Below are 21,356 nucleotides of genomic sequence, written 5' to 3'. Positions count from 1 at the left end.
ACATTTTTGTTGGTTTTGTAATGTTATATATTCAATAAATGTAGAATGTATGAAAAAAGAAAATCTGGACACTATTGAAACAAAAAGATGTATTTTACCCATGGACCATGTATTTTACCCATGTATTTTATCAACATCATGTCATACAGTATAGCTAATAAGGGAAATGCCTGCAAATATTATTTGATACATATTGCATACCTTCTTTAGCTCTGTAGAATAAATTATATAAGACTCAAATAAGTATTGTAAACTGCAGACACCTACCAATGGATGGCACAAGCGGCATTTCAAGTGGCATTTCACATAATTGAAACAGCAAACACTGATGGGGCAGCCCTCCAAAAATCGTCTATTCAACTGCTAGTCTGCAGCAAGTTGAGGATGTACAGCAGCAAGAAATGGAATGAGTTGTGTGATTACTCATCAATATTTGCTATGGTACATGTCCATACTACCATTTAGTGCTAATAGATGTAAAATATGCTATACAAAAAAACAAAGTTTGTTCATTTAACTTTCTCTTCACATAACCAATGAAGAATACACGAAAGCCAGTTGGGGAGATCCTTGTGTTCGGGTCGATGGTGAGTTCAACCCAAACTCTACCTGTTCAAGATTTGGATGGGGAACTAAATGACCAGATTTGGCCAGCAAGCCCACCTGAATTTCCGGTGATGAGAGTCCAGTGGCAAAGGATCAGTTTTTGAAAATGTAATTTTCCTGTCAGTGGTGTGTTTTTCATCATGATTGACAACACATCTGCATCACTGGATAATGTGATTGTTGAAAATTTACACCATGGAGCAGTTTAACCACTTAAGCCCTGGACCATTTGGCTGGCCAAAGACTAGAGCACTTTTTGTGATTCGCCACTGCGTCGCTTTAACTGACAATTGTGCGGTCATGCGACGTGGCTCCCAAACAAAATCAATGTCCTTATTACCACAAATAGAGCTTTCGTTTGATGGTATTTGATCATCTCTGCAGTTTTTATTTTGAAATTTTGAAAAAAAACGCATTATTTTTTACTTTTTGCTATAATATATATATCCCCAAAAAATATATAAAACTTCATTTTTTTCCCTCAGTTTAGGCCAATACGTATTCTTCCACATATTTTTGGTAAAAAAAAAATCGCAATAAGCATTTATTGATTGGGTTGTGCAAAAGTTAGAGCGTTTACAAAATAGGGGATAGTTTTTTATTAGTAATGGCGATGACCAGCAATTTTTATCATGACTGCAACATTATGGTGGACAGATCGGACACTTTTGGCTTGATTTTGGGACCATTCACATTTATACAGCAATCAGTGCATTTAAAAATGACAGTAATCAATGAATTTTTAAATGCACTGATCGCTGTATAAATGTGACTGGCAGTAAATGTGACTGGCAGTGAAGGGGTTAACCACTAGGTGGCCCTTTTGGGGGTTAAGTGTGTCCTAGGGAGTGATTCTAACTGTGGGGGGGGGGTGTGTGTGACACAACACTGATGACTGCTCCTGATTACGGGGAGCTGTGATCAGTGACAGTGTCATTAGGCAGAACAGGGAGATGCTTATTTACATCAGTTCCCCGTTCTTCCTCTCTGTGAGACAATCGCGGGTATCCCCGTGGACATCGAGTCCGCGGGACCCACGATCACGCTCAAGAAGCACCCGGCAGGTGCGCGTGCATGCCCGCAACCCGCCTCTTAAAGGGCAACATACAGGTATGTGATTCTGCTTGTACATGCCCTTCTGCCGCAGTATATTTGCGTGAGGTGGTCGGGAAGTGGTTAAAAAACATTTTATTTTTAACTAGTAACAAAGGGTACTAGCCTAGCTCTGAGGAAGGGGGAGCGCTCCAAAACGTGTCAGCTCTACCTCGTGTTATGCTCCTGCATATGTCCATACACTGTGTGTTTTTCTGGCTTATTGAGAGTTGCACTTTGTGAGTACCCACCTTTATGGATTATCATTGGTAATGTACTAGGTGTGTGCGCCTTCCATTTTGTTTTTCTTGTAGTTTTACAGAAGTGAGCCTGATTTTGCACTTTCCAGCTTTAGCAAATAAACCCCAAAGTGTACTTAAAATTGGGGTATGCCTGTATATGATTTTGTCTGTGCTTTCATTTTTTGTAAGGTAAATGTCCTCATATTCATACAAGCTTTTACAGCACACCAAACTGAACATATATGAACTGCCCCATTGATAATATGGGTAAAAAACTTACCATGAACTATTAATGTGCATTTTTAGTGTAGGTTAGTGTGTCTCTGAACAAAAGTCCAAATGTCCAAAGGATTCTGTTTGTGCTATTCTGACCTCTGGCTATTGAAAAAAAAAAAAAAAACACAAATGGAAGAAAAGGAAATCTAATAATGCTGGGACATAAGGCAGAGCATTAACTGCACGGGCCTTATTTTTTACACCCCTTTTTTGTTTTTAGCTTAAGAAAGTATGTAGAAGGGAAAATCAGGAACTGATTGCACAACTCTCCTACCTCCTGTTTCTATGGAAACATATATCACCCACTGTGAATTATATTATGCTTGTCAGGATAGCAATAATTGAATGTAATATATACCAAATGGGTAGATGTATCTCTTTATTAAAATGATATTATATTCGACTAAGCATATCATATCATTATATTATATTCCACTAAGTATATCATAATTAGATAAACATCCCCAGAAAGCACTTTTATATATAAAATTTATATATATATAACATAATTGACATATGATTCATATGTGAATGTAATTATAGTTAGTATAACATTACAAAAAAAATGAAAGGAAAAGTCTACACCACTGTACGCATTTTCCACCATTTTGTTGGATTTGTGCATTTTGTTTTGAAAATGTACCTAAAGCCAAAATGTTTTTTAAGTCTTGTGTAGTGTGGTTAGGTGTTAGAATCCCTGTTTTGCTGTCTTTATCCCTGATAAATGGAATCACCCTCTCTATTTGACAACCGTTGTTACGGATACTGAAAGTATGGGACTTTCCAGTTTTTACCAAAACAACAATAGAGTAGACATCTTCCAATAGAAACACTTTTAATTGTGATAACTATCTGAGAGAGTATTTCCTTCACTTTGGAGAGATATCCTCTCACTTCCTTTTGTGTCTAAAGGACAGGAAAAGAAGGGAAACCTCTCCAATGGTACACAGATGACAGGAAGTTTAATTTATTACCTACTCTATCCAAAAAAAAAAGTTTTGGCTTTCGATATAATTGTAATATTGTACATGTACTGTACATAGTTTGTTTGAGTTATTTGAGGGTTTAATGTTTGACCTGACTTGCCTAAAATGTATTCATTCGCTAGTAAACTGACTGGAATAGTTTGATTTTATCCTGTTACAGTATTATACTTAGCACCATTTTGATCCAGTTTCAACCAAGGTGGCAGAGGCTTCAGCTACAGGCCAAATTTTAATGCTGCTTAAGAGTCTTTGTTTTTTTTTATAAATCATGCATCTAAATACCTTATTTCACATCGCCAGTGTGTTGTCATGTGACCTCCAGGCTGACGTCAGAGGGGAATCTCAGCCCCTCCCGCTGTAGTCCTCAGATCAGGGAAGAAGAGCAGCGGGCAGTCACGGGACATGAAAGAAGGTATTTAGCTTTATGATTTACAAAAAACAAAGACACTGCACAGTATATCTTGTTATTATAGAGGGGCTGTCAGTAATTGCAATAACTAACTTAACAACCACTTCAATTGTTGAGATAGGTCCTTCGATCTGGCACGTCAATTTTTGATACTGGTATTTATTAGATTTAGTGCCAAAGAAAAACTGAAAATAACATGTTTTCCCAGATCATACTCATCCCCAACCTATTCATTAGGCTCCATGCACTCTGGACATTTTTGGACGTTTTTACAGCAGCTGTTTGTGGCAGTAGACGTTTTTTCTACAGTCATTAAACTCTCCATCATGTTATCCTATGTGTCCATGCACTCATAGGCTGTTATCAGCAGTTTTGGGCAGTGGCGTTTTTGAGCAGTAAAAAACCCCCAAAACCAGTGGGTTCTGAGAGACGTTTTTCAGCTGTAAAAATGCTCTAACACTGATAAACTCTAATAAACATTGATAAATTGCCAAAAACATCACTCACCAGCATTTTTTAAAATTTTTGATCCACTGAAAAAAAACGCTAAAAAACGCTAACGCGGAAAAACACTAAAGAATGCTAATAAATACAAAAAAGTTAAAAAACACTATCAAAAAAATGTTAAAAAAAAGCTGAAAAAAGTTGAAAAGCTCAATACAAAGCTACTGAAGTTTTTATAACGTTATTTTAATGTCCAAAAATAAATATATTTTTTTAGCTAAATTACATCAGAAACCTAATCCTTACCCTAACCTAATTTTCAATTTAACACTTCAAATTAACAACTAGCAGTTACTCTTACCTTAATCTAACCTTAAAATGTATCCTATCACTTATTGTTAAACTTAAACCTTTAACGGTCTAATAATAACGTTAACCTAAATCCTAACACAAACCTAAACCGTAAATGATCATAATAATCTTATTGGACATATGAAGTGTTGGCACGCAAAGGATAATTAAAAAATAATATTCCTGCACCCAGATTTGGCAGTACTGAAATCTTTATGCTGAAGTAAAAAACAATACTTTTTAATGATTAATTCATAATCTAAGGTCACAATGATAAAATGCATAAACTATGAGGAATCCCTAAATAAAGCTAGTTAATTAAGGTTATTATTATTATTCAGGATTTATATAGCGCCAACAATTTACACAGGGCTTTACAATATAAAAGGAGACAATACAGTTACAATACAATAAAATACAAGAGGATTAAGAGGGCCCTGCTCAGAAGAGCTTACAATCTAATAGGGTGGGGCAGGTGGTACAAAACGTTAAACTGTGGGAAATGAGCTGATGGAAGTGGTAGGAGATTAGTTGGAGACATAATAGGCTTCCCTGAAGAAATTAGTTTTCAGGGATCGCCTGAAGGTAGCAAGAGTAGGGGATAGCCGGACCAGTGGAGGTAGCTAGTGCCAGAGGATGGGAGAGGCTCTGGAGAAATCCCGGAGATGAGCATGGGAAGAGGAAATTAGAGAACTTGAGAGTAGGAGGTCTTGAGAAGAGTAGGGGTGATACAATAGCAACAGACAGGGAACATTTAATGAGATTATGACAATCCCATGGAAATGATGATGTGACGACAAAAGATGATGATGTAATGTAATTTCTTTAAGAAATGAAAGTGTAATAAGGTAGTGTTGATGTCATAAGGTAATGGTGATGTAATAATGAGAAGGTGAGGCAATGGCATAATAATACAAATTAGAGCTATACAACTTTTGTCGTTAGGAGCCATGAGCATTTCTTTGGGATCAGTTTTAGGTGTCATTCATTAAGCTGGATGTGTCAGTCCCATGTGGAGTCGTCTACCCCAAAATACAGATTCCATTTTTTCTCTATATTTGCCACAAGTGGACCAAGACTGTAAAGCTTTAGAGTTACGATGATCTAATAGCAGTGATCTGCTTGATGTGATTAATGGAAGCCTTCTAAAGTGATGTAACAATAGTTTTTCCACACCTTGTTACAACAAAGGTCAAAGTTTAGCCTTCGTTATGGCTCAAAAACCCAGAAGACACCTCCCTTTATCCATGAAGGTTCTACAATTGTTTTAAATGGGTTGTAAAGGCAGAAGGTTTTTTTATCTTAATGCATATAATGCATTAAGATAAAGAACCTTCTGTGTACAGCAGCCCCCCCTAATACTTAACTGAAGTCTCTCTCTGTCGGGCATTGTCCACAAATGTCTTGGCCATCCGAGATTCTCCTTCCTGATTGGCTGAGACACAGCAGTGGCACCATTGGCTTCTGCCAATCAAAGTCAGCTAGCCAATCAGGGAAGGGGGGGGGGTGAGGCCGGGTTGGGGCTCTGTGTCTGAATGGAGAAAGGGAGCTGTGACTCAGCTTGGGTGTCCCCAAAGCAAGCTGCTTGCTGTGGGGGAACTGAACAGGAGGGAGGGGCCAGGATCACAGAAGAGGGACCCGAGAGAAGAGGATCCAGGTTGCTCTGTACAAATCCACTGCAACAGAGCAGTTAAGTATAACATGTTTGTTATTTTTATAGGAAAAAAACAAGACTTTACAATCACTTTAATCCCACATTTTCATATTAGACTCTACCTATTTAACAAGCTAACCTATGACCTTATTTTCCAAACAGTACATATACACAATACAAAACTTCCTGGTTTATAGATGCCGAGCACAACACAGTTCTATTTCTTATCGTGTTACCTCGTATAGGAAAATATTAAATTATATGTAAAAACTATATTTGAAAACATGGCCTTGAAATTACGACCTACATTTCATACCAGATACATCCTCATGATAGACATGACAAAGAATGGAAAATTCCATGGGACTGCTGACAGACAGATCTTCTCCAGAGTTCTGTGTATGCTGTTGGCTTTTACTGACATCTAGAAACCATATCCTGTCTTTATAGATGATTCACATTACTCAAACAGAAGCTGGCAAGATTTTAAAAGTCTCAATGATTGCTCTCAAGATTTTGCTCAGTGTTCTTTCTTATGGGCATAGATATGTGAAAAATATCATATATTATACTATATATATTATGTTACACAGGCCTCGTGAGACTATCTTGACAGAAGACCGACACTAAAAAAATGACATTTAACTTTCTTTCTAGAGGCATTGGGGTTGATTTACTAAAGCAAATCTACTGTCCACTTTGCACTGGAATTTGTACTCTGCAAAGAAATTCACCCCAAAGCTTAGTGAAGGAGGCAAATATTCACTTTGCAAAGCACACCCAATCACGTGCAAGAAAAATGAAAAATAACAGTTTTAAAGCTTGCACATGATTAGATGATGGATGTCAACAGAGTTTCACCTCATTCAGCTCTGGAAAAAATGATCTTGCAAAGTGCAACTTCCCTTTTGCAAATCAACCCCATGATGACATACCAACACATGCAACATAAAATATTTAATACACAGTGCCTTGAAAAGTGTTCATACCCCTCAAAATTTTCCACATTTTGCCATGTTACCACCAAAACTGTAAATGTCTTTTATTGGGACTTTATGTGCTAGACCAACAAAAAGTGGCACATAATTGTGAAGTGGAAGGAAAATGATAAATGGTTTTTAACTATTTTTACAAATAAATATCTGAAAAGTGTGATGTATATTTGTATTCAGCCCCTTTACTCTGTTACCCCTAACTATAATCTTGTGGAGGCAATTGCCTTCAGAAGGAAGTCACCTAATTAGTAAATAGAGTCCACCTGTGTATAATTTAACTTCAGTATGAATACAGCTGTTCTGTGAAACCCTCTTAGAGAACCTTAATGAACAGACCTCATTATTAAGGCCAAGGAACACACCAGACAGGTCAGGGATAAAGTTGTGGAGAAGTTTAAAGCAAGGTTAGGTTATAATAAAATATCCCAAGCTTTGAACTGCAACTGCAAACCTACCAAGACATGGCCGTCCACCTAAACTAACAGGCCGGGCAAGGAGAGCATTAATCAGAGAAGCAGTCAAGAGGCCCATGTTAAATCTGGAGGAGCTGCAGAGATCTACAGCTCAGGTGGGAGAATCTGTCCACAGGACAACTATTATTCATGCACTCCACAAATCTGGCTTTTATGGAAGAGTGGCAAGAAGAAAGCTATTGTTGAAAGAAAGCCATAAGAAGTCCCATTTGCAGTTTGCAAGAAGCCATGTGGGTGACACAGCAAATGTGTGGAAGAAGGTGCTCTGGTCAGATGAGACCAAAATTAAAATTTTTGGGCCAAAAAGCAAAAAGCTATGTGTAGCGGAAAACTAACACTGCACATCACCATCACCCTGAACACACCATGGTGGTAGCAGCATCATGTTGTGGGGATGCTTTTTTTCAGCAGGGACAGGGAAGCTGATCAGAGTTGATGGGAAGATGGATGGAGCAATTAACAGGGCAATCTTAGAAGAAAATGTGTTAGAGTCTGCAAAAGACTTGAGACTGGGGTGGAGGTTCACATTCCAGCAGGACACCGACCCTAATCATACAGCCAGAGCTACAATGGAATGGTTTAGATCAAAGAATGGCCCAGTCAAAGTTCAGACCTAAATCCAATTGAGAATCTGTGGCAAGACTTGCAAATTGCTGTTCAAGGCACTGTATGTATACATTATTTTTCAAAGAACTTTGCTAAACTGTAATAAAACTGTAATAAAAAATATCGTGCACGATTGTTTCCCATTTCAAATTAACATAAGACCTTTTTGTTTTACACATTTAATCTGGATGCTAAAGATTTGTTCTCTACTATTAGGATTTATGGTAATTGTACTATATTGTTAACCACTTACCATCTGGGCCAACTCTGGCACTTCGCTCCTACATGTAAAAATCATTTTCTTTCTAGAAAATTACTCAGAACCCCCAAACATATATATATATATATATATATTTTTTTTTTTTTCTTATTTCAAATCTTTTATTTAGTCAAAGGGCAGAGGACATACAACATTGTATGAACACTTTGGCATATAATACAGCACTGCATATAGTCATGTCAAAAGAACCTACAAGGGCATTATGTCCATAAATCACTCATGATATCATTAATACTCTTGGCTAAATGTAGGAAAAAGATAACCTTGAAACTGAACAGAGTTAGAGTATATCATAGCCAAGAAGTAAATTGTGTAGGGTGGGACCATGGAACCAGCCCAAATAATTTTCCAATTTTGTATAAAAGAAAAAGGATAACATAGAGCCATAGAAACACAACTCTAGGAATAACAAAAAAGATGTTGGCGTATAAGAGAAAAGAAGGAAACAAGCAGAAGAAAAGCCTAGTAAAAGGAGGGGAAAAGAAGAAGACAACGGGAGGGGGATTGGAGCATGGAGAGAGATGTAATGTGAAGTCGCGGTCCACACATACATTATTCGGATTGTGAATTTGGTATCTCTGCAGTACCAAAGATATTCAGAATCATAATATGGTAAGTTTAGTCAACAGAGTCGCTGTTGAAAAGGGTTCGATCATCATCAGAGAAGAACATGTTCCATAGCGACCAAGTTTTGGAGAAGCGTTCTTGTTGGTGGCGTGGCAAGAGTACCTGGTCTTCCTGTTTATTTATTTCCTCCACTTCCTTAAGCCACATCCCGATGGTCGGAGCTTGTGGAGATTTCCATTTAAGAGGAATGCATGTCTTTCTGGCGTCAAGGAGATGGCAACTGATTGATTTTTTGTAGATTCTCCTGGAGTATTGGACGAATGGAGAAGGAAAAAATCTGGGCTGTCCGGTATCCGTGTTCCGTGAATTTTTGTGCAATGCGTCTAACCTCCTTCCAAATTGTTCTAGTTTGGGACAGGTCCAAAAAATATGGAGGGGGGTGCCCTGTTCCTCCTGGCATCTCCAGCTGCAATCAGAAGTTGCGGAAAATATTCTTTGTAATTTCACAGGTGTCCTATACCATCGGGTCAGAGGTTTAAAGTAAGTTTCTGGCACCTTCGTGCAGATGGAGGACTTGTACTTAAATTGAAGGACATGTTGCCTTTGCTGTGAACTGAGAGGGCGAGTAAGATCTTGCTCCCACTCATGGAAGCTTGTAGAGAGTGGGATTCCGGGGGTGTGATCAGTAGGTTGTAGTTGGCTGAGAGTGTGTGTGGCAGCACTCCCGGTTTCCGAGTAGTATTCCTCTAGAGTTGTATGAGGTCAACTAAATATGCTTGGGGACGGGAGAAATCTGAAGAAGTAAATTGGAGAGCCTTCCAAAACTCTAAGCAGAAGGGGACCGTGGGGTTGATGAGGTCAGGGACCGATGGCCAATATCCATCAATTAAGAAGTGAGAGGCCTGCGGACGACCAGAGTTCATCAAATTTTGAAAGGTGGTATCTTGATATCCCAGGGTAAAAAGTGGATTTCCCAGTATTGGGAATAGGGGTGAGGTCGGGGAGTAGAGGGGTGTTTGCACAAGTAAAGATGAGCAGATCCGCATAGTCCAGCCGATTAGGGGATGGTTTTTCATGTCCCTCAGCAAGGAGTTATAACATCAGGGCGCTCTACAGAGAGGTATGGCACTACTCAGGTGTACTGCCTGGTGGTATTTACGCATGTCCGGCACTGCTATCCCCCATACTGTTTGGGTAGCATGATCTGGCTTCACTTCAATCGTGGATGTTTGTGGGCCCAAATAAATGTGAAGAATATTTCTTGAATCTGTTTGAAATAATTAGATGGGATGTAGATTGGTAAGGCTTGTAGGAGATAAAGAAATTTAGGAAGGATACTCATTTTGAGAATATTGCAGCAGCCAGACCATGAGTGGAGTCCGATATTCCATTTGTCCAAAAGAGCATGGACTTTTTTCAATAACGGATGGAAATTCTGTTGAAATGTCTTGGACATGTTTGAAGTTATGAGTGTGCCTAGGTATGTGAGCGCCGCACCATTCCATTTTAATTTAAAGTTCATCTGAAGTTGTGAGAGAATTGGCTGCAGGACTTCAGTTGGTGAAATAAATTCTGAGGTTAGAAAGGGTCCCATACTTCTCAAATTCTTTAAGAAGGTTCAGGAGCAAAATCAAGGGGTTTGTAAGGGAGAACAACAGGTCATCCGCATAGGCTGAAACCTTTTGTTGGGTGTCCTCAACATTTATTCCAGTGATATCTGGATTCAGACATATGGCATTTAAGAAATACATGTTTTTTTTTAGCAAAGACCCTAGGGAATAAAATGGTCGTTGCAACTTTTTATGTCACCCAATATTTGGGCACTTTTTCAAACGCTTCATGAATTAAAAAAAACAAACAAAAAAAAAAACAGTAAAGTTAGCCCAATTTTTTTTGTATAACGTAAAAGATGATTTTATGCCAAGTAAATACATGTCACGCTTTAAAATTGCGCACACTCGTGGAATGGCACCAAACTTCGGTACTTAAAAATCTCCATAGGCAATGCTTTAACATTTTTTACAGGTTACCTGTTTAGAGTTACAGAGGTGGTCCTGGGGTAGAATTATTGCTTTTGCTCTAATGCAGGCGGTGATACCTCACATGTGTGATTTGAACGCCGTTTCTGTATGTGGGCCCGTCTTACGTATTCCTTTGCTTCCTTGCCCTGACCCGGACGTGACATCATAACGTATCCTTTACAGCCGTGTCCTCTGCTTTTCTTACTTCCGCCGGCCTGAACTTGACGTCATAATGCAGCACCTGAGCCTCTGAGGGTCATAAAGATGACTGGGGACCATCCGGTCACCAGAAATCTCTATGGTAAACTTCCAGTGGCGACCAATTCATTCTCTGGCTCACTGATCGCACAGGGGAGTGGGGAGAAACACCGGAGGGTGGCGAGGGGGGGGGTACCCTTCTGCTGCCTGTAAGAACAATCAAGCAGCTAAACTGCCGGTATGATTGTTCTTATGGTGCACAGAATCACCAGTGAAAAAAAAATATCTGGATGACGTTCTGCCCTTGGGAAGTGGTTAAGTTGAATCAAAACAAACTAAAATCATTTTACCCTCATTCTACAATTGGGTAAATTTTTGAGATAAGGATTTTATACAGTATATCAAAAGTTTTTTCCAGCCTTGGTTATCATTTCAACCACCATCACCTTAGATCTCAAAATCCTGGCTATGAAAATGATTGATAAGGAAGCTTTTCTTAATAAACGGACTGTGTCATTTTGAGTGATACCAACTGATTAAAAGGTTGAATAGCCAGCTAATTACAGAAAGCATAAAAAACAGTGACCTGTCAATTGTCGTGAGATACTCAATAAAATTGCTTACATGATTAAAAAAGTCCACATCCCCAGAGCATTCATTGCATTAATATTTTCCTATAAGCACAATTTAGCCTGCTTAAAAGGTAGAGCAAAGCAGAAGGAATATGGACAATTCAGTAATTATATGCAACCAATCGGATTTCAGGTTGCTGTAACAGGATGAGAAAAAAAGATAGGATCTGACTGGCTGACACCATTTATTGCACTGTGCACATGGTGATTCAATAAACTGGAATATATATAACCTTTACAAAAAAAAATTCTAATAATATCTTATATTTTTTTTCCAACACATTTTCTGCATTAAAAAATATTTTCCTGTTATAGCTGAGCTCACCTCTGAGACTCTTGTCGAGACAATGGCTCACTGGTGAGGTCATCGCTCCCAGAAGTGTTGCAAAACAATGGCGAGTAAATCTCTAGAGGTACACTGAGGAATACTTACTGACTAGCTGTAATTCATAACTGAATCACAAATAGTATGTAATTTGCAAGTAACTGAAAAAAACACATTTATTAAATATTTGTTTTAATTACTGTACATTTTTTATTCTTGAAAATAGGTGTTGTATATAAGGAATGCAGGCATTTTTTTTTTATTGTTTATCAATACGTCCAATATCAACAGGAATATGAGCTAAACAGAAGCCAACACAAGTGCCTGATCATACATGTATCTTATGAAAAATACCTCCACCAGACTTTCTGAAAGTCAATATATGCATATGCTCAGGCAGGCTCGTAATGCTGGCTGTCCATTCAGAGGTGGGATAATGGGTATTGGAATTATGCTTCACAAACATCAATTTTCAAGAAATTTGGTTGCAATTACAATTGAATGGATCAAGGCAGCAGCAAGGCATGGCTCGTTTTACAACTCAGATAGGCTTTGTTCTGTTGGGGTATTTCTGTGATAGAAAATTGCTGAAATCTCCTAAATAGTGGATAAAAATGACTATATATTACAGTGTTTAAACCTAGTATAGGAGACTGTTCCGCATGAAACTGGTCGGTAAAACTGGTCATATGATGAATCAGTGATGTCACAGATTCTTGGTGAGGTGGTGGACTGTACGGTTATGACCAACCATGAGTCCCACCCACAAAATGGCTACTTCCACTGTAGGCAAAGTGCATCTTTCAGCAGATAGCAATATAGAAAGTCAGCAACTGTATCCAATAGACAAGATAAAGGTATTATAAAACAGTTCTATTAAAACATCAGCTAAACTTAATATTATGTGACCTAGTTATTTGCATAACTAAACTGATAATACCGTAACTACCCACATTTCAGAACATAGTTACAGATGAATATTTGAAGACATCCATATCCCTTTCCCAATGTTTGTTAGAGATTGATATCCTTTTATCTGGATGTTTATGCTGATTGATGATCTTTCTTGTATAATCACATCACATAATCACATATCATATATACACTTCTACCCTTATGTGTGAATGTGTTGCCTTTTTCCATTCATCTATTGTATTTCTTGCATACTTGGCAATAAAATATATATTCAACCTGAAACTTCAGCTATAAGAAAACAGCACTTACCCTATTTATTATAAAAATATGGTCCTACAAAATATAATACAGTATTCTATAAAACTGCCCTATATATTTTATGAAAATATGGTGCAACACAATGTTATATTATATATATATATATATATATATATATATATATATATATATATATATATATATATATATACATATATATATATATAAAATACTGCATAGCTCCCAACTGTCCCTAATGTCCCTCTGTCTCTCTATCCCCCTCATGTGTCCTGCATTTTGTTCTGTTCTATATAGTTGTATATAAAATGCACTTTTCATCTTTCATAAAGTGTTTCCCAGTGCTAAACCTTTCATCCAAATTATAAATTGCTGCATTTGTAAATTTTAAAAGCCAATATAAAGGGATAGAAGTGGTTAAAAAAAGTCCCTTGTGGATCTAAGTAACCTTTTCTTTTTGTTAATTCTCCTTTAAGGGGTGTGGCAGGGGGCGTGTCCTATGCCTGCATACATTTTTTAGTAGGTGTCCCTCATTCCCATCTCAAAATGTTGGGAGGTATGAATACTGTCCATTCATTTTTGTAGGAATATGTTACTGCAAAATGTAATATAAACATTGTATTATTCTGCCATTGCATATTTATGTACATATATTTTTGTATCATAAATACTATTGTACAATATTACATTTCAATATTTTTGTGATATATATATATGATCCAGTAGACATAATGCTGTGGAATGACTTTGCATAATATTCATGCTACGCTAGAACCATTTACCCCATGCTGCTACAACACATGAAGAGCCTTGGCCTCCTGTTTATGTTTCACATCAGTGTACTAGATCTGGGACCATAAAATAGCTGTGTATACACTAAAAAATAAAATAGCATTGTGAATAAACTAGGAAAACAGTGGATCTTTTTAATCAAAACTAGCAGAAATTATTTTAATATTTTTTATACATAAGTTGCTGTTTCTCTCCTGCTCACCAGGTGGCAGTAGATCACTCTGATGTCCCCACCACTATGGACAGGATCACACAGAAACACTCCCAAGAGCAAGAGCACATTTTTTTTTTCTGTTTCTAATTAAAAAAAGGAGGTGAAACGGATTACTAAATATGATTGGATTACCTGTTGTTAACATATAATAAAAAAACATTACATATAGTCCCATGACTTGTGAGAATATCTATGTCTGTATAGTTAGTGACTTTATATACAAATTTAGGAAAATCTATATTATAATAGATCATGAGAGCTAATATGGTATGTATGTACAGAAAATACAATTGGGTTTAACTAAAACACCAACCAGCACTTAACCACAACATATAATTTATGTACATTTTCATGAAACGCTGGCCTGTTCTCAAATAGGCTCATCATTTTTTTTTTTTCCATAAACTTATATAGACGCTCATGAACAAATCTAATTACTAGACACACTAAAAGAAACAAATCATTAAGTCTAATGAGCTACTGTAATGATTTGTAACGCCATAATGAAAACCCAAGACAAGTTTATGATTGATGAAATGTAGAGTCATCTATCAAATAATGTCAGGTGGAGGATTGATAAAATAGTGGCCTTCTGCAGTGATCAGTCTCCCACTGACTACAAATTATCAATACTGATTACTACATTGCTGCAATAGGGAGGGGTGGCATGTTCAGCACTGCAGGGCTGGACAGACTCCCATAACTCCACTTTGGCTCCATTTACATATTCAGCCTTCAATGTGGCCCCCACCCCTCCCTGGGACACCTCTGTAGGGTGCCAAGAGTCAGAATCACTTGGTAATAGGCAGGTGGGGTTTCTGACCATTCATTAGCAACAATAAGTTTCTGTCTTAATAACATGTGACTGGACCTTAAAAGTCAATAAATTGCAATGCCAACATCTTTAAATGCTTATGGTCAAACATTCTTATACAGCTATTAAGATAATTCCATATAGTATTAGTCTGACATTGCAGTTTAAAAAAATAAATATGTATACATTTTAACAGATTTTTCAGTATAATTCAAGATCTATTCTATATAATGCCTTTTTTTCTTCTTCAGACTAAACATAATGAATACACTTTACACCTTCTTTGCAAATAAATGGCATTGAAAAGAGCTATAAATTATGCAAAGTAGTTTTGCGTTCAACATGCTGTCTGTTGAATCTGGCTAAATTCAACATGTAGTATTAAAAAATAAAAAATGCTTACATGTGCCATGTTATTACAGCTCAAATGCATAGCAATGTCATTGGAAATATGTGTCAACATGTGATTAAAGGAAACAGGTTGGTGCTATTACAGAATGATGAATTGGCTGTATTTGATCTGAACCCTGTCTTATACAATAGAAAGAGGGCAGCAGCAACACATTACAGACTGGAAAGTGCTCCACATTGAGCTGCCTGTGAACAAGAAAGCAGGCAGATGGGTGGGGTCTGTCTGCATTGTGCTATAGTGCTGGCAATATAGAAGAGCAGGTACTATGCATCCTTTGTATATCATTGTCTCAGCTAATATTTTAACACTGGAATGGTCACTGACAAAACTATTTACACAATTAGTTTAAAATTAAAATGCTAAATTTGGCATAATGGCTACACCTTAATTAACAACTAAGATATATGGGTGTATGAATATATATCTATAGCTATATCTATCTATCTATATATCTATAGATGTATATAGATATATATCTATAGATATAGATATATATATGAGAGAGTGCCTTGGGCGTGCCCTGTTCACCAGCCTGTGCAGTCATAGAGGTATAGTCTGAAATGATTACATACATAAAGGAATATTGCCTGTATATCTAAGTATTATTCCAATAAAAAGTAGCAAAAATAAAACTGAAACATGCAGCTCACAAAATACCTCCTAAAATGAACATTAAAAAATTCAGATTTAAAAATAAGCTTGCAATCTAAAATATACTAGTGTTCCAATATAGCAATTGCATTGAATAATCAGATATAATAAGCAATGCTAGAAGTCTAGAGATAGGCTTGAATCTTTACCTATTGCTGTTTTAGCCATGGCGATGTATACAGATGCTCAGAGGTTGTGAAGGCAAGAGATCCAGCTACAGCAGTGGAGAGGGAGACAAGACTGAATAAGGCACTGAGTCAGCACTGTAGGGCTGTGCAAAAGAAAGAGCAAGAGGCAGGAGCCCATGAATAATTAGCAGTCTTAGGCTGAAGCAGATTGGTTCCACCAGTCCCCTGATATGACTCATTTGAAGCTTCAATCTCTAAGCATTAAATATTGATCTACCAATAGGGCTGAGAGATAAAATGGAATAATGCAGCAAGACATGGGAATCTTTGAGAGAATCAAACACCCCCATTTATTTCAGTAGTACATTCCATAGAGATATTTTCCATAAAAATTGGGATGGAAGCCGGATGATACTGGCAAGTGGACCTGATGTAGAATTTCCCATAAGAGTTGCTAAATCGTGGGCTGTTAAATGCATTTCAGTAAAAAATATCATTTATTATATAAAAGTGCATATGTGGGCTTTACCATAATATATACTGTATATATAAACACCCAATTATTAAGAACACAACAACACTTTGCTTAGTGCTGAGAGACTCTAGGGGAAAAAAGTGCTACAGAAATAATACAGAAAATTGTATAATACGAATATTATCATTATTATTATTATTATTAATACATTACTGAATATACTGTATATAATGTTACATGACCATGACATTGCTAGATTAATATACAATAAGAATATTTTAATATAATGAATATATTAGAGAATATATATATATATATATATATATATATATATATATATATATATATATATATATATATATATATATAGTGTATACAGTGTACATACATACATGTATATTTACAGTATATCTATCTATCTATCTATCTCTATATAGATCTAGATATATATTACATACACTGCTTTTGTGTTCCCAGGTCCTGCCTATAAAGTGACCATGTGCTGCAAGATTCTGTATGATGAACATATAACGTATACATAATCATATTAAATGCTTGTATTTCTAAATGATTCCAGGCAGTTATTAACACCTGTTATGGTGCAGAAGTCATCCCATCTCCAGGCACAGCTCATTGTTTGATGCTGACATCGGAGTCTCAGCAGAGCTGTCCTTGGTGCTGAAATGCTCCTCTGAACACATTTCTCTTATTAGGCCTCCACTGAACCAGTGCTGGCTCATTACTGACATGCACACTCATACGCATCAATAAATATACTATAAATCTACTGTATATATACTGTATATCTTCTGATATTGTAATTATATATATATATATATATATATATATATATATATATATATATATAAATAGATATATATATATATATGCACATCAAAATATTTATGGAGAATATATATATATCTATATATATATATATATATATATTTATATATTCTCCATCAATATTTGAATGTGCATATATATATATATATATATATATATATATATATATATATATATATATATATATATATATATATATATATATATATACATATATATATATATATATATATATATATATATATATATATATATATATATATATATATATATATATATATACTTTTTTGGTTTTTTTTCTCCATAAATATTTTGATGTGCAAAAGACATGCAGACATCAGTATATCTCTCTCCAATACACAAATATATATATGTATGCATAGATAAAAGAGTATATATAGATATACAGTGTTCTGGTTGTGGTATAAGTGTGGATGTCAGTAATGAGCCAGCACTGGCTCAGTGGAGGCCTAATAAGAGAAATGTGTTCAGAGGAGCATTTCAGCACCAAGGACAGTTCTGCTGAGACTCCGATGTCAGTGTCAAACAATGGGCTGCGCCTGGAGATAGGATGACTTCTTTGCACTATATACAGTATAATATATATATATATATATATATATATATATATATATATATATCTATATCTATATCTATAGATCTATAGATCTATATATCTCGAACTATGTACAGATAGATAGATAGATAGATAGATATAGATATATATTTATATATAGATATATATAATATATCGTGCACAAGTCATACAGTACACAAGTCATTATATATATATATATATATATATATATATATATATATATATATATATATATATATATATATATATATATATATACATATATATGACATCCTGTATTTTCTAGCAGCTTAGTGTATTGCACGTATGTGTGTAGCAGAGATAGCAGGAGAAGACTCTGTAGTGTATTTGGCAATAGCCGGTGGAGTGGAAGGGGGTGATTAACCGTGATTGTGCCAGGAAGGAGATTGCAGAGTGAGATGTGTGGGTGGAAGACAAAGGCACAGCACCCAGCACCATCGCCCTCCTGTCATTGTGCTGGCACACTCCAGCCTCTGACCACACCCTGACTCATGCGCAGACCTTCCTGCTGTAGACACGTTTAGCTCTGTCACTGGAAGAATAGGAACTCACCAAGATTCTACAAGATGGATTCGAGATCTCTGTTACCTTTCTGCGGAGACAAGGCTGACCTGATTAGTAATAGAGAATGTCATTTGTCATCAGTGCAATGCACCTAAACAGGTTTCACCACAATGCATAATTATGGGACATGCTTTGATTTGCTCTTGTTCAGCAATGATTTGTATAGGGATTAGCACTGACATGTGTGAAAGAGAAGAGACAGCCAGCCCTTTCCTCCCCTTGGGATGTGTTCTGTATTTCAGATGGAAGCTGTGAAATCTGCATTGAACCTTTTCCTTTGTTATTTTTGATAGGGAATAAAATAGCTGTAAACAAAAATACATGGCTGATAGGTTTTACAATGTGTACATTTTAGGAGCATTTCTCTCCATGATTGACTCCATGATGGTGACATTGTTAGACCCCGACAGTTATGACGTGTGCTTCAATTTCTACTCAGTCTGGGTTCACATATATGCGATGAGGGAACAAGCATGATTCCAGTGCGGGGTCACACATCGCGTGTAACCTGCTGGCGGCTCACACTGACATCTGCGAACGGCTGCGGGTGTCAATGCAAAGTTAATGACACCCCCAGATTGGTTCACAGATCACAGTGCTAACTGCCAAATGGTGCAGGAATCCAATTCCAATGCGAACCAAAAAAAGGGTCCTACACCATTTTGCTGCGAATGCAATGCAAATTCAGCCATACAATCTATTGCTGAATTCGTATCGCACAGACATGTATACAGTAGTGCAGTGCGAATCACATGTGATGTCTAACATCGCACAAGTGTGAATCTTAGAGATGATACATTTTATGCATTGTGTAGTTTTGTATTAAGTTATTTACTTTTAAATACATCTATTAATTAATTTGCCATCATAATGTCAGTTCATTTTTGTTCAGTTAAGAACATCATACTAACCTTAGATTTGATTCAAAGAGGTCATTATGGAATTTTACCAGACCCACAATATTTTTATCTGTGTGCCAGAGGTGCACCTGAGTCATGATTTAGAGGGCCATAGCTATTTGTGACAAGTTTATGAGGGCGTCCATTATAAAATAGACCCTCTGATCTGCTGCCTGTGCCCCCACCCCACAGCACTGCTGGCTTTTCTCATCTCCTCTCCTGCCGGATACTGCGGCAGACACACGGGGGGGGGGGGGGGGGATATTTCAGGATGGAAAGTGGGGAAAGAAGGCATTAAATATGTAATTTATTTTTATTTAATTAAATATTAAATATATATATTTTGGCATTATTTCACCAAAGCCTACCGACAGGGTTCCTTAAAAAAATCTAAAAATAAATAAAAATATTAATAGAAACAAAATGTGACAAAGTGGTCCACTTCTCTACTTACACTGTCTCTCTCTCTCTTATATATATATATATATATACACACACATACACACACACATACATACACACACACACACATGCATGTGTGTTTGAGTTTTGGTGTGCACACCATCCTATGCCCTACTGACAATGTCCACTGCCCTACTGACTAACACCATCCAGTGTCTGACTGACACCAACCTCTACCCTACTGACACATCCACTGCTCTACTGACACCATACATGTGTTTGAGGTTTGGATTGCACACCATAATGCAATAGGCTTCATGCACTTGTGTCTCTAATAATAAGCTGGGATGCCAGCTACCTTCCTTCCCTCCCTCTTATCATTTTAAGTTTTTGTAGAAGTTGCCACCTTGCTATTCATATAGTGTATGATTAAGATTTAGGGTCAAATAGAAAGGGCTTTCCAGTGTGTGGGATCCTATACTCTCTTTCTAACAATTTGTGTTAAAAACAGAGGTTTTATTTGCACAACATATATATATATATACAGTGGTGTGAAAAAGTGTTTGCCCCCTTCCTCATTTCCTGTTCCTTTGCATGTTTGTCACACTTAAGTGTTTCGGAACATCAAACCAATTTAAACAATAGTCAAGGACAACACAAGTAAACACAAAATGCAATTTGTAAATGAAGGTGTTTATTATTAAAGGTGAAAAAAAATCCAAACCATCATGGCCCTGTGTGAAAAAGTGATTGCCCCCTAAACCTAATAACTGGTTGGGCCACCCTTAGCAGCAACAACTGCAACCAAGCGTTTGCGATAACGTGCAATGAGGCTTTTACAGCATCCTGGAGGAATTTTGGCCACTCATCTTTGCAGAATTGTCCTAATTCAGTTACATTAGAGGGTTTTCGAGCATGAACGGCCTTTTTAAGGTCATACCACAACATCTCAATAGGATTCAGGTCAGGACTTTGGCTAGGCCACTCCAAAGTCTTCATTTTGTTTTTCTTCAGCCATTCGGTGGTGGACTTGCTGGTGTGTTTAGGATCATTGTCCTGCTGCAGAACCCAAGTTCGTTTCAGCTTGAGTACACGAACAGATGGTCGGACATTCTCCTTCAGGATCTCTTGGTAGACAGCAGAATTCATAGTTCCTTTTATCACGGAAAGTCTTCCAGGTCCTGAAGCAGCA

At 36.8% G+C, this 21,356-nt stretch overlaps 1 protein-coding gene across 1 annotated transcript in view; it reads right to left on the bottom strand.

Moving 5' to 3' along the window:
• The window catches only part of STMN2 (stathmin 2), a 58,523-nt gene extending 41,985 nt beyond the window's left edge, over nucleotides 1-16,538 (bottom strand). The window contains exon 1 of the mRNA XM_077492918.1: nucleotides 16,381-16,538. Coding sequence (XP_077349044.1) covers nucleotides 16,381-16,399 — 19 coding nt within the window. The 5' untranslated portion in view covers nucleotides 16,400-16,538. The remainder of the gene's footprint in view (nucleotides 1-16,380) is intronic.
• Nucleotides 16,539-21,356: the final 4,818 nt, after the last annotated feature.

The sequence above is a fragment of the Lithobates pipiens genome, unplaced genomic scaffold (assembly GCF_037356315.1).
Source record: "Lithobates pipiens isolate NorthernLeopardFrog02 unplaced genomic scaffold, aLitPip1_a1.2 Scaffold_19, whole genome shotgun sequence".
Taxonomy (NCBI): Eukaryota; Metazoa; Chordata; class Amphibia; order Anura; family Ranidae; genus Lithobates; species Lithobates pipiens.
The sequence above is the reverse complement of the archived record's forward strand: the minus strand, read 5'-3'. Positions and strand labels throughout refer to the sequence as shown.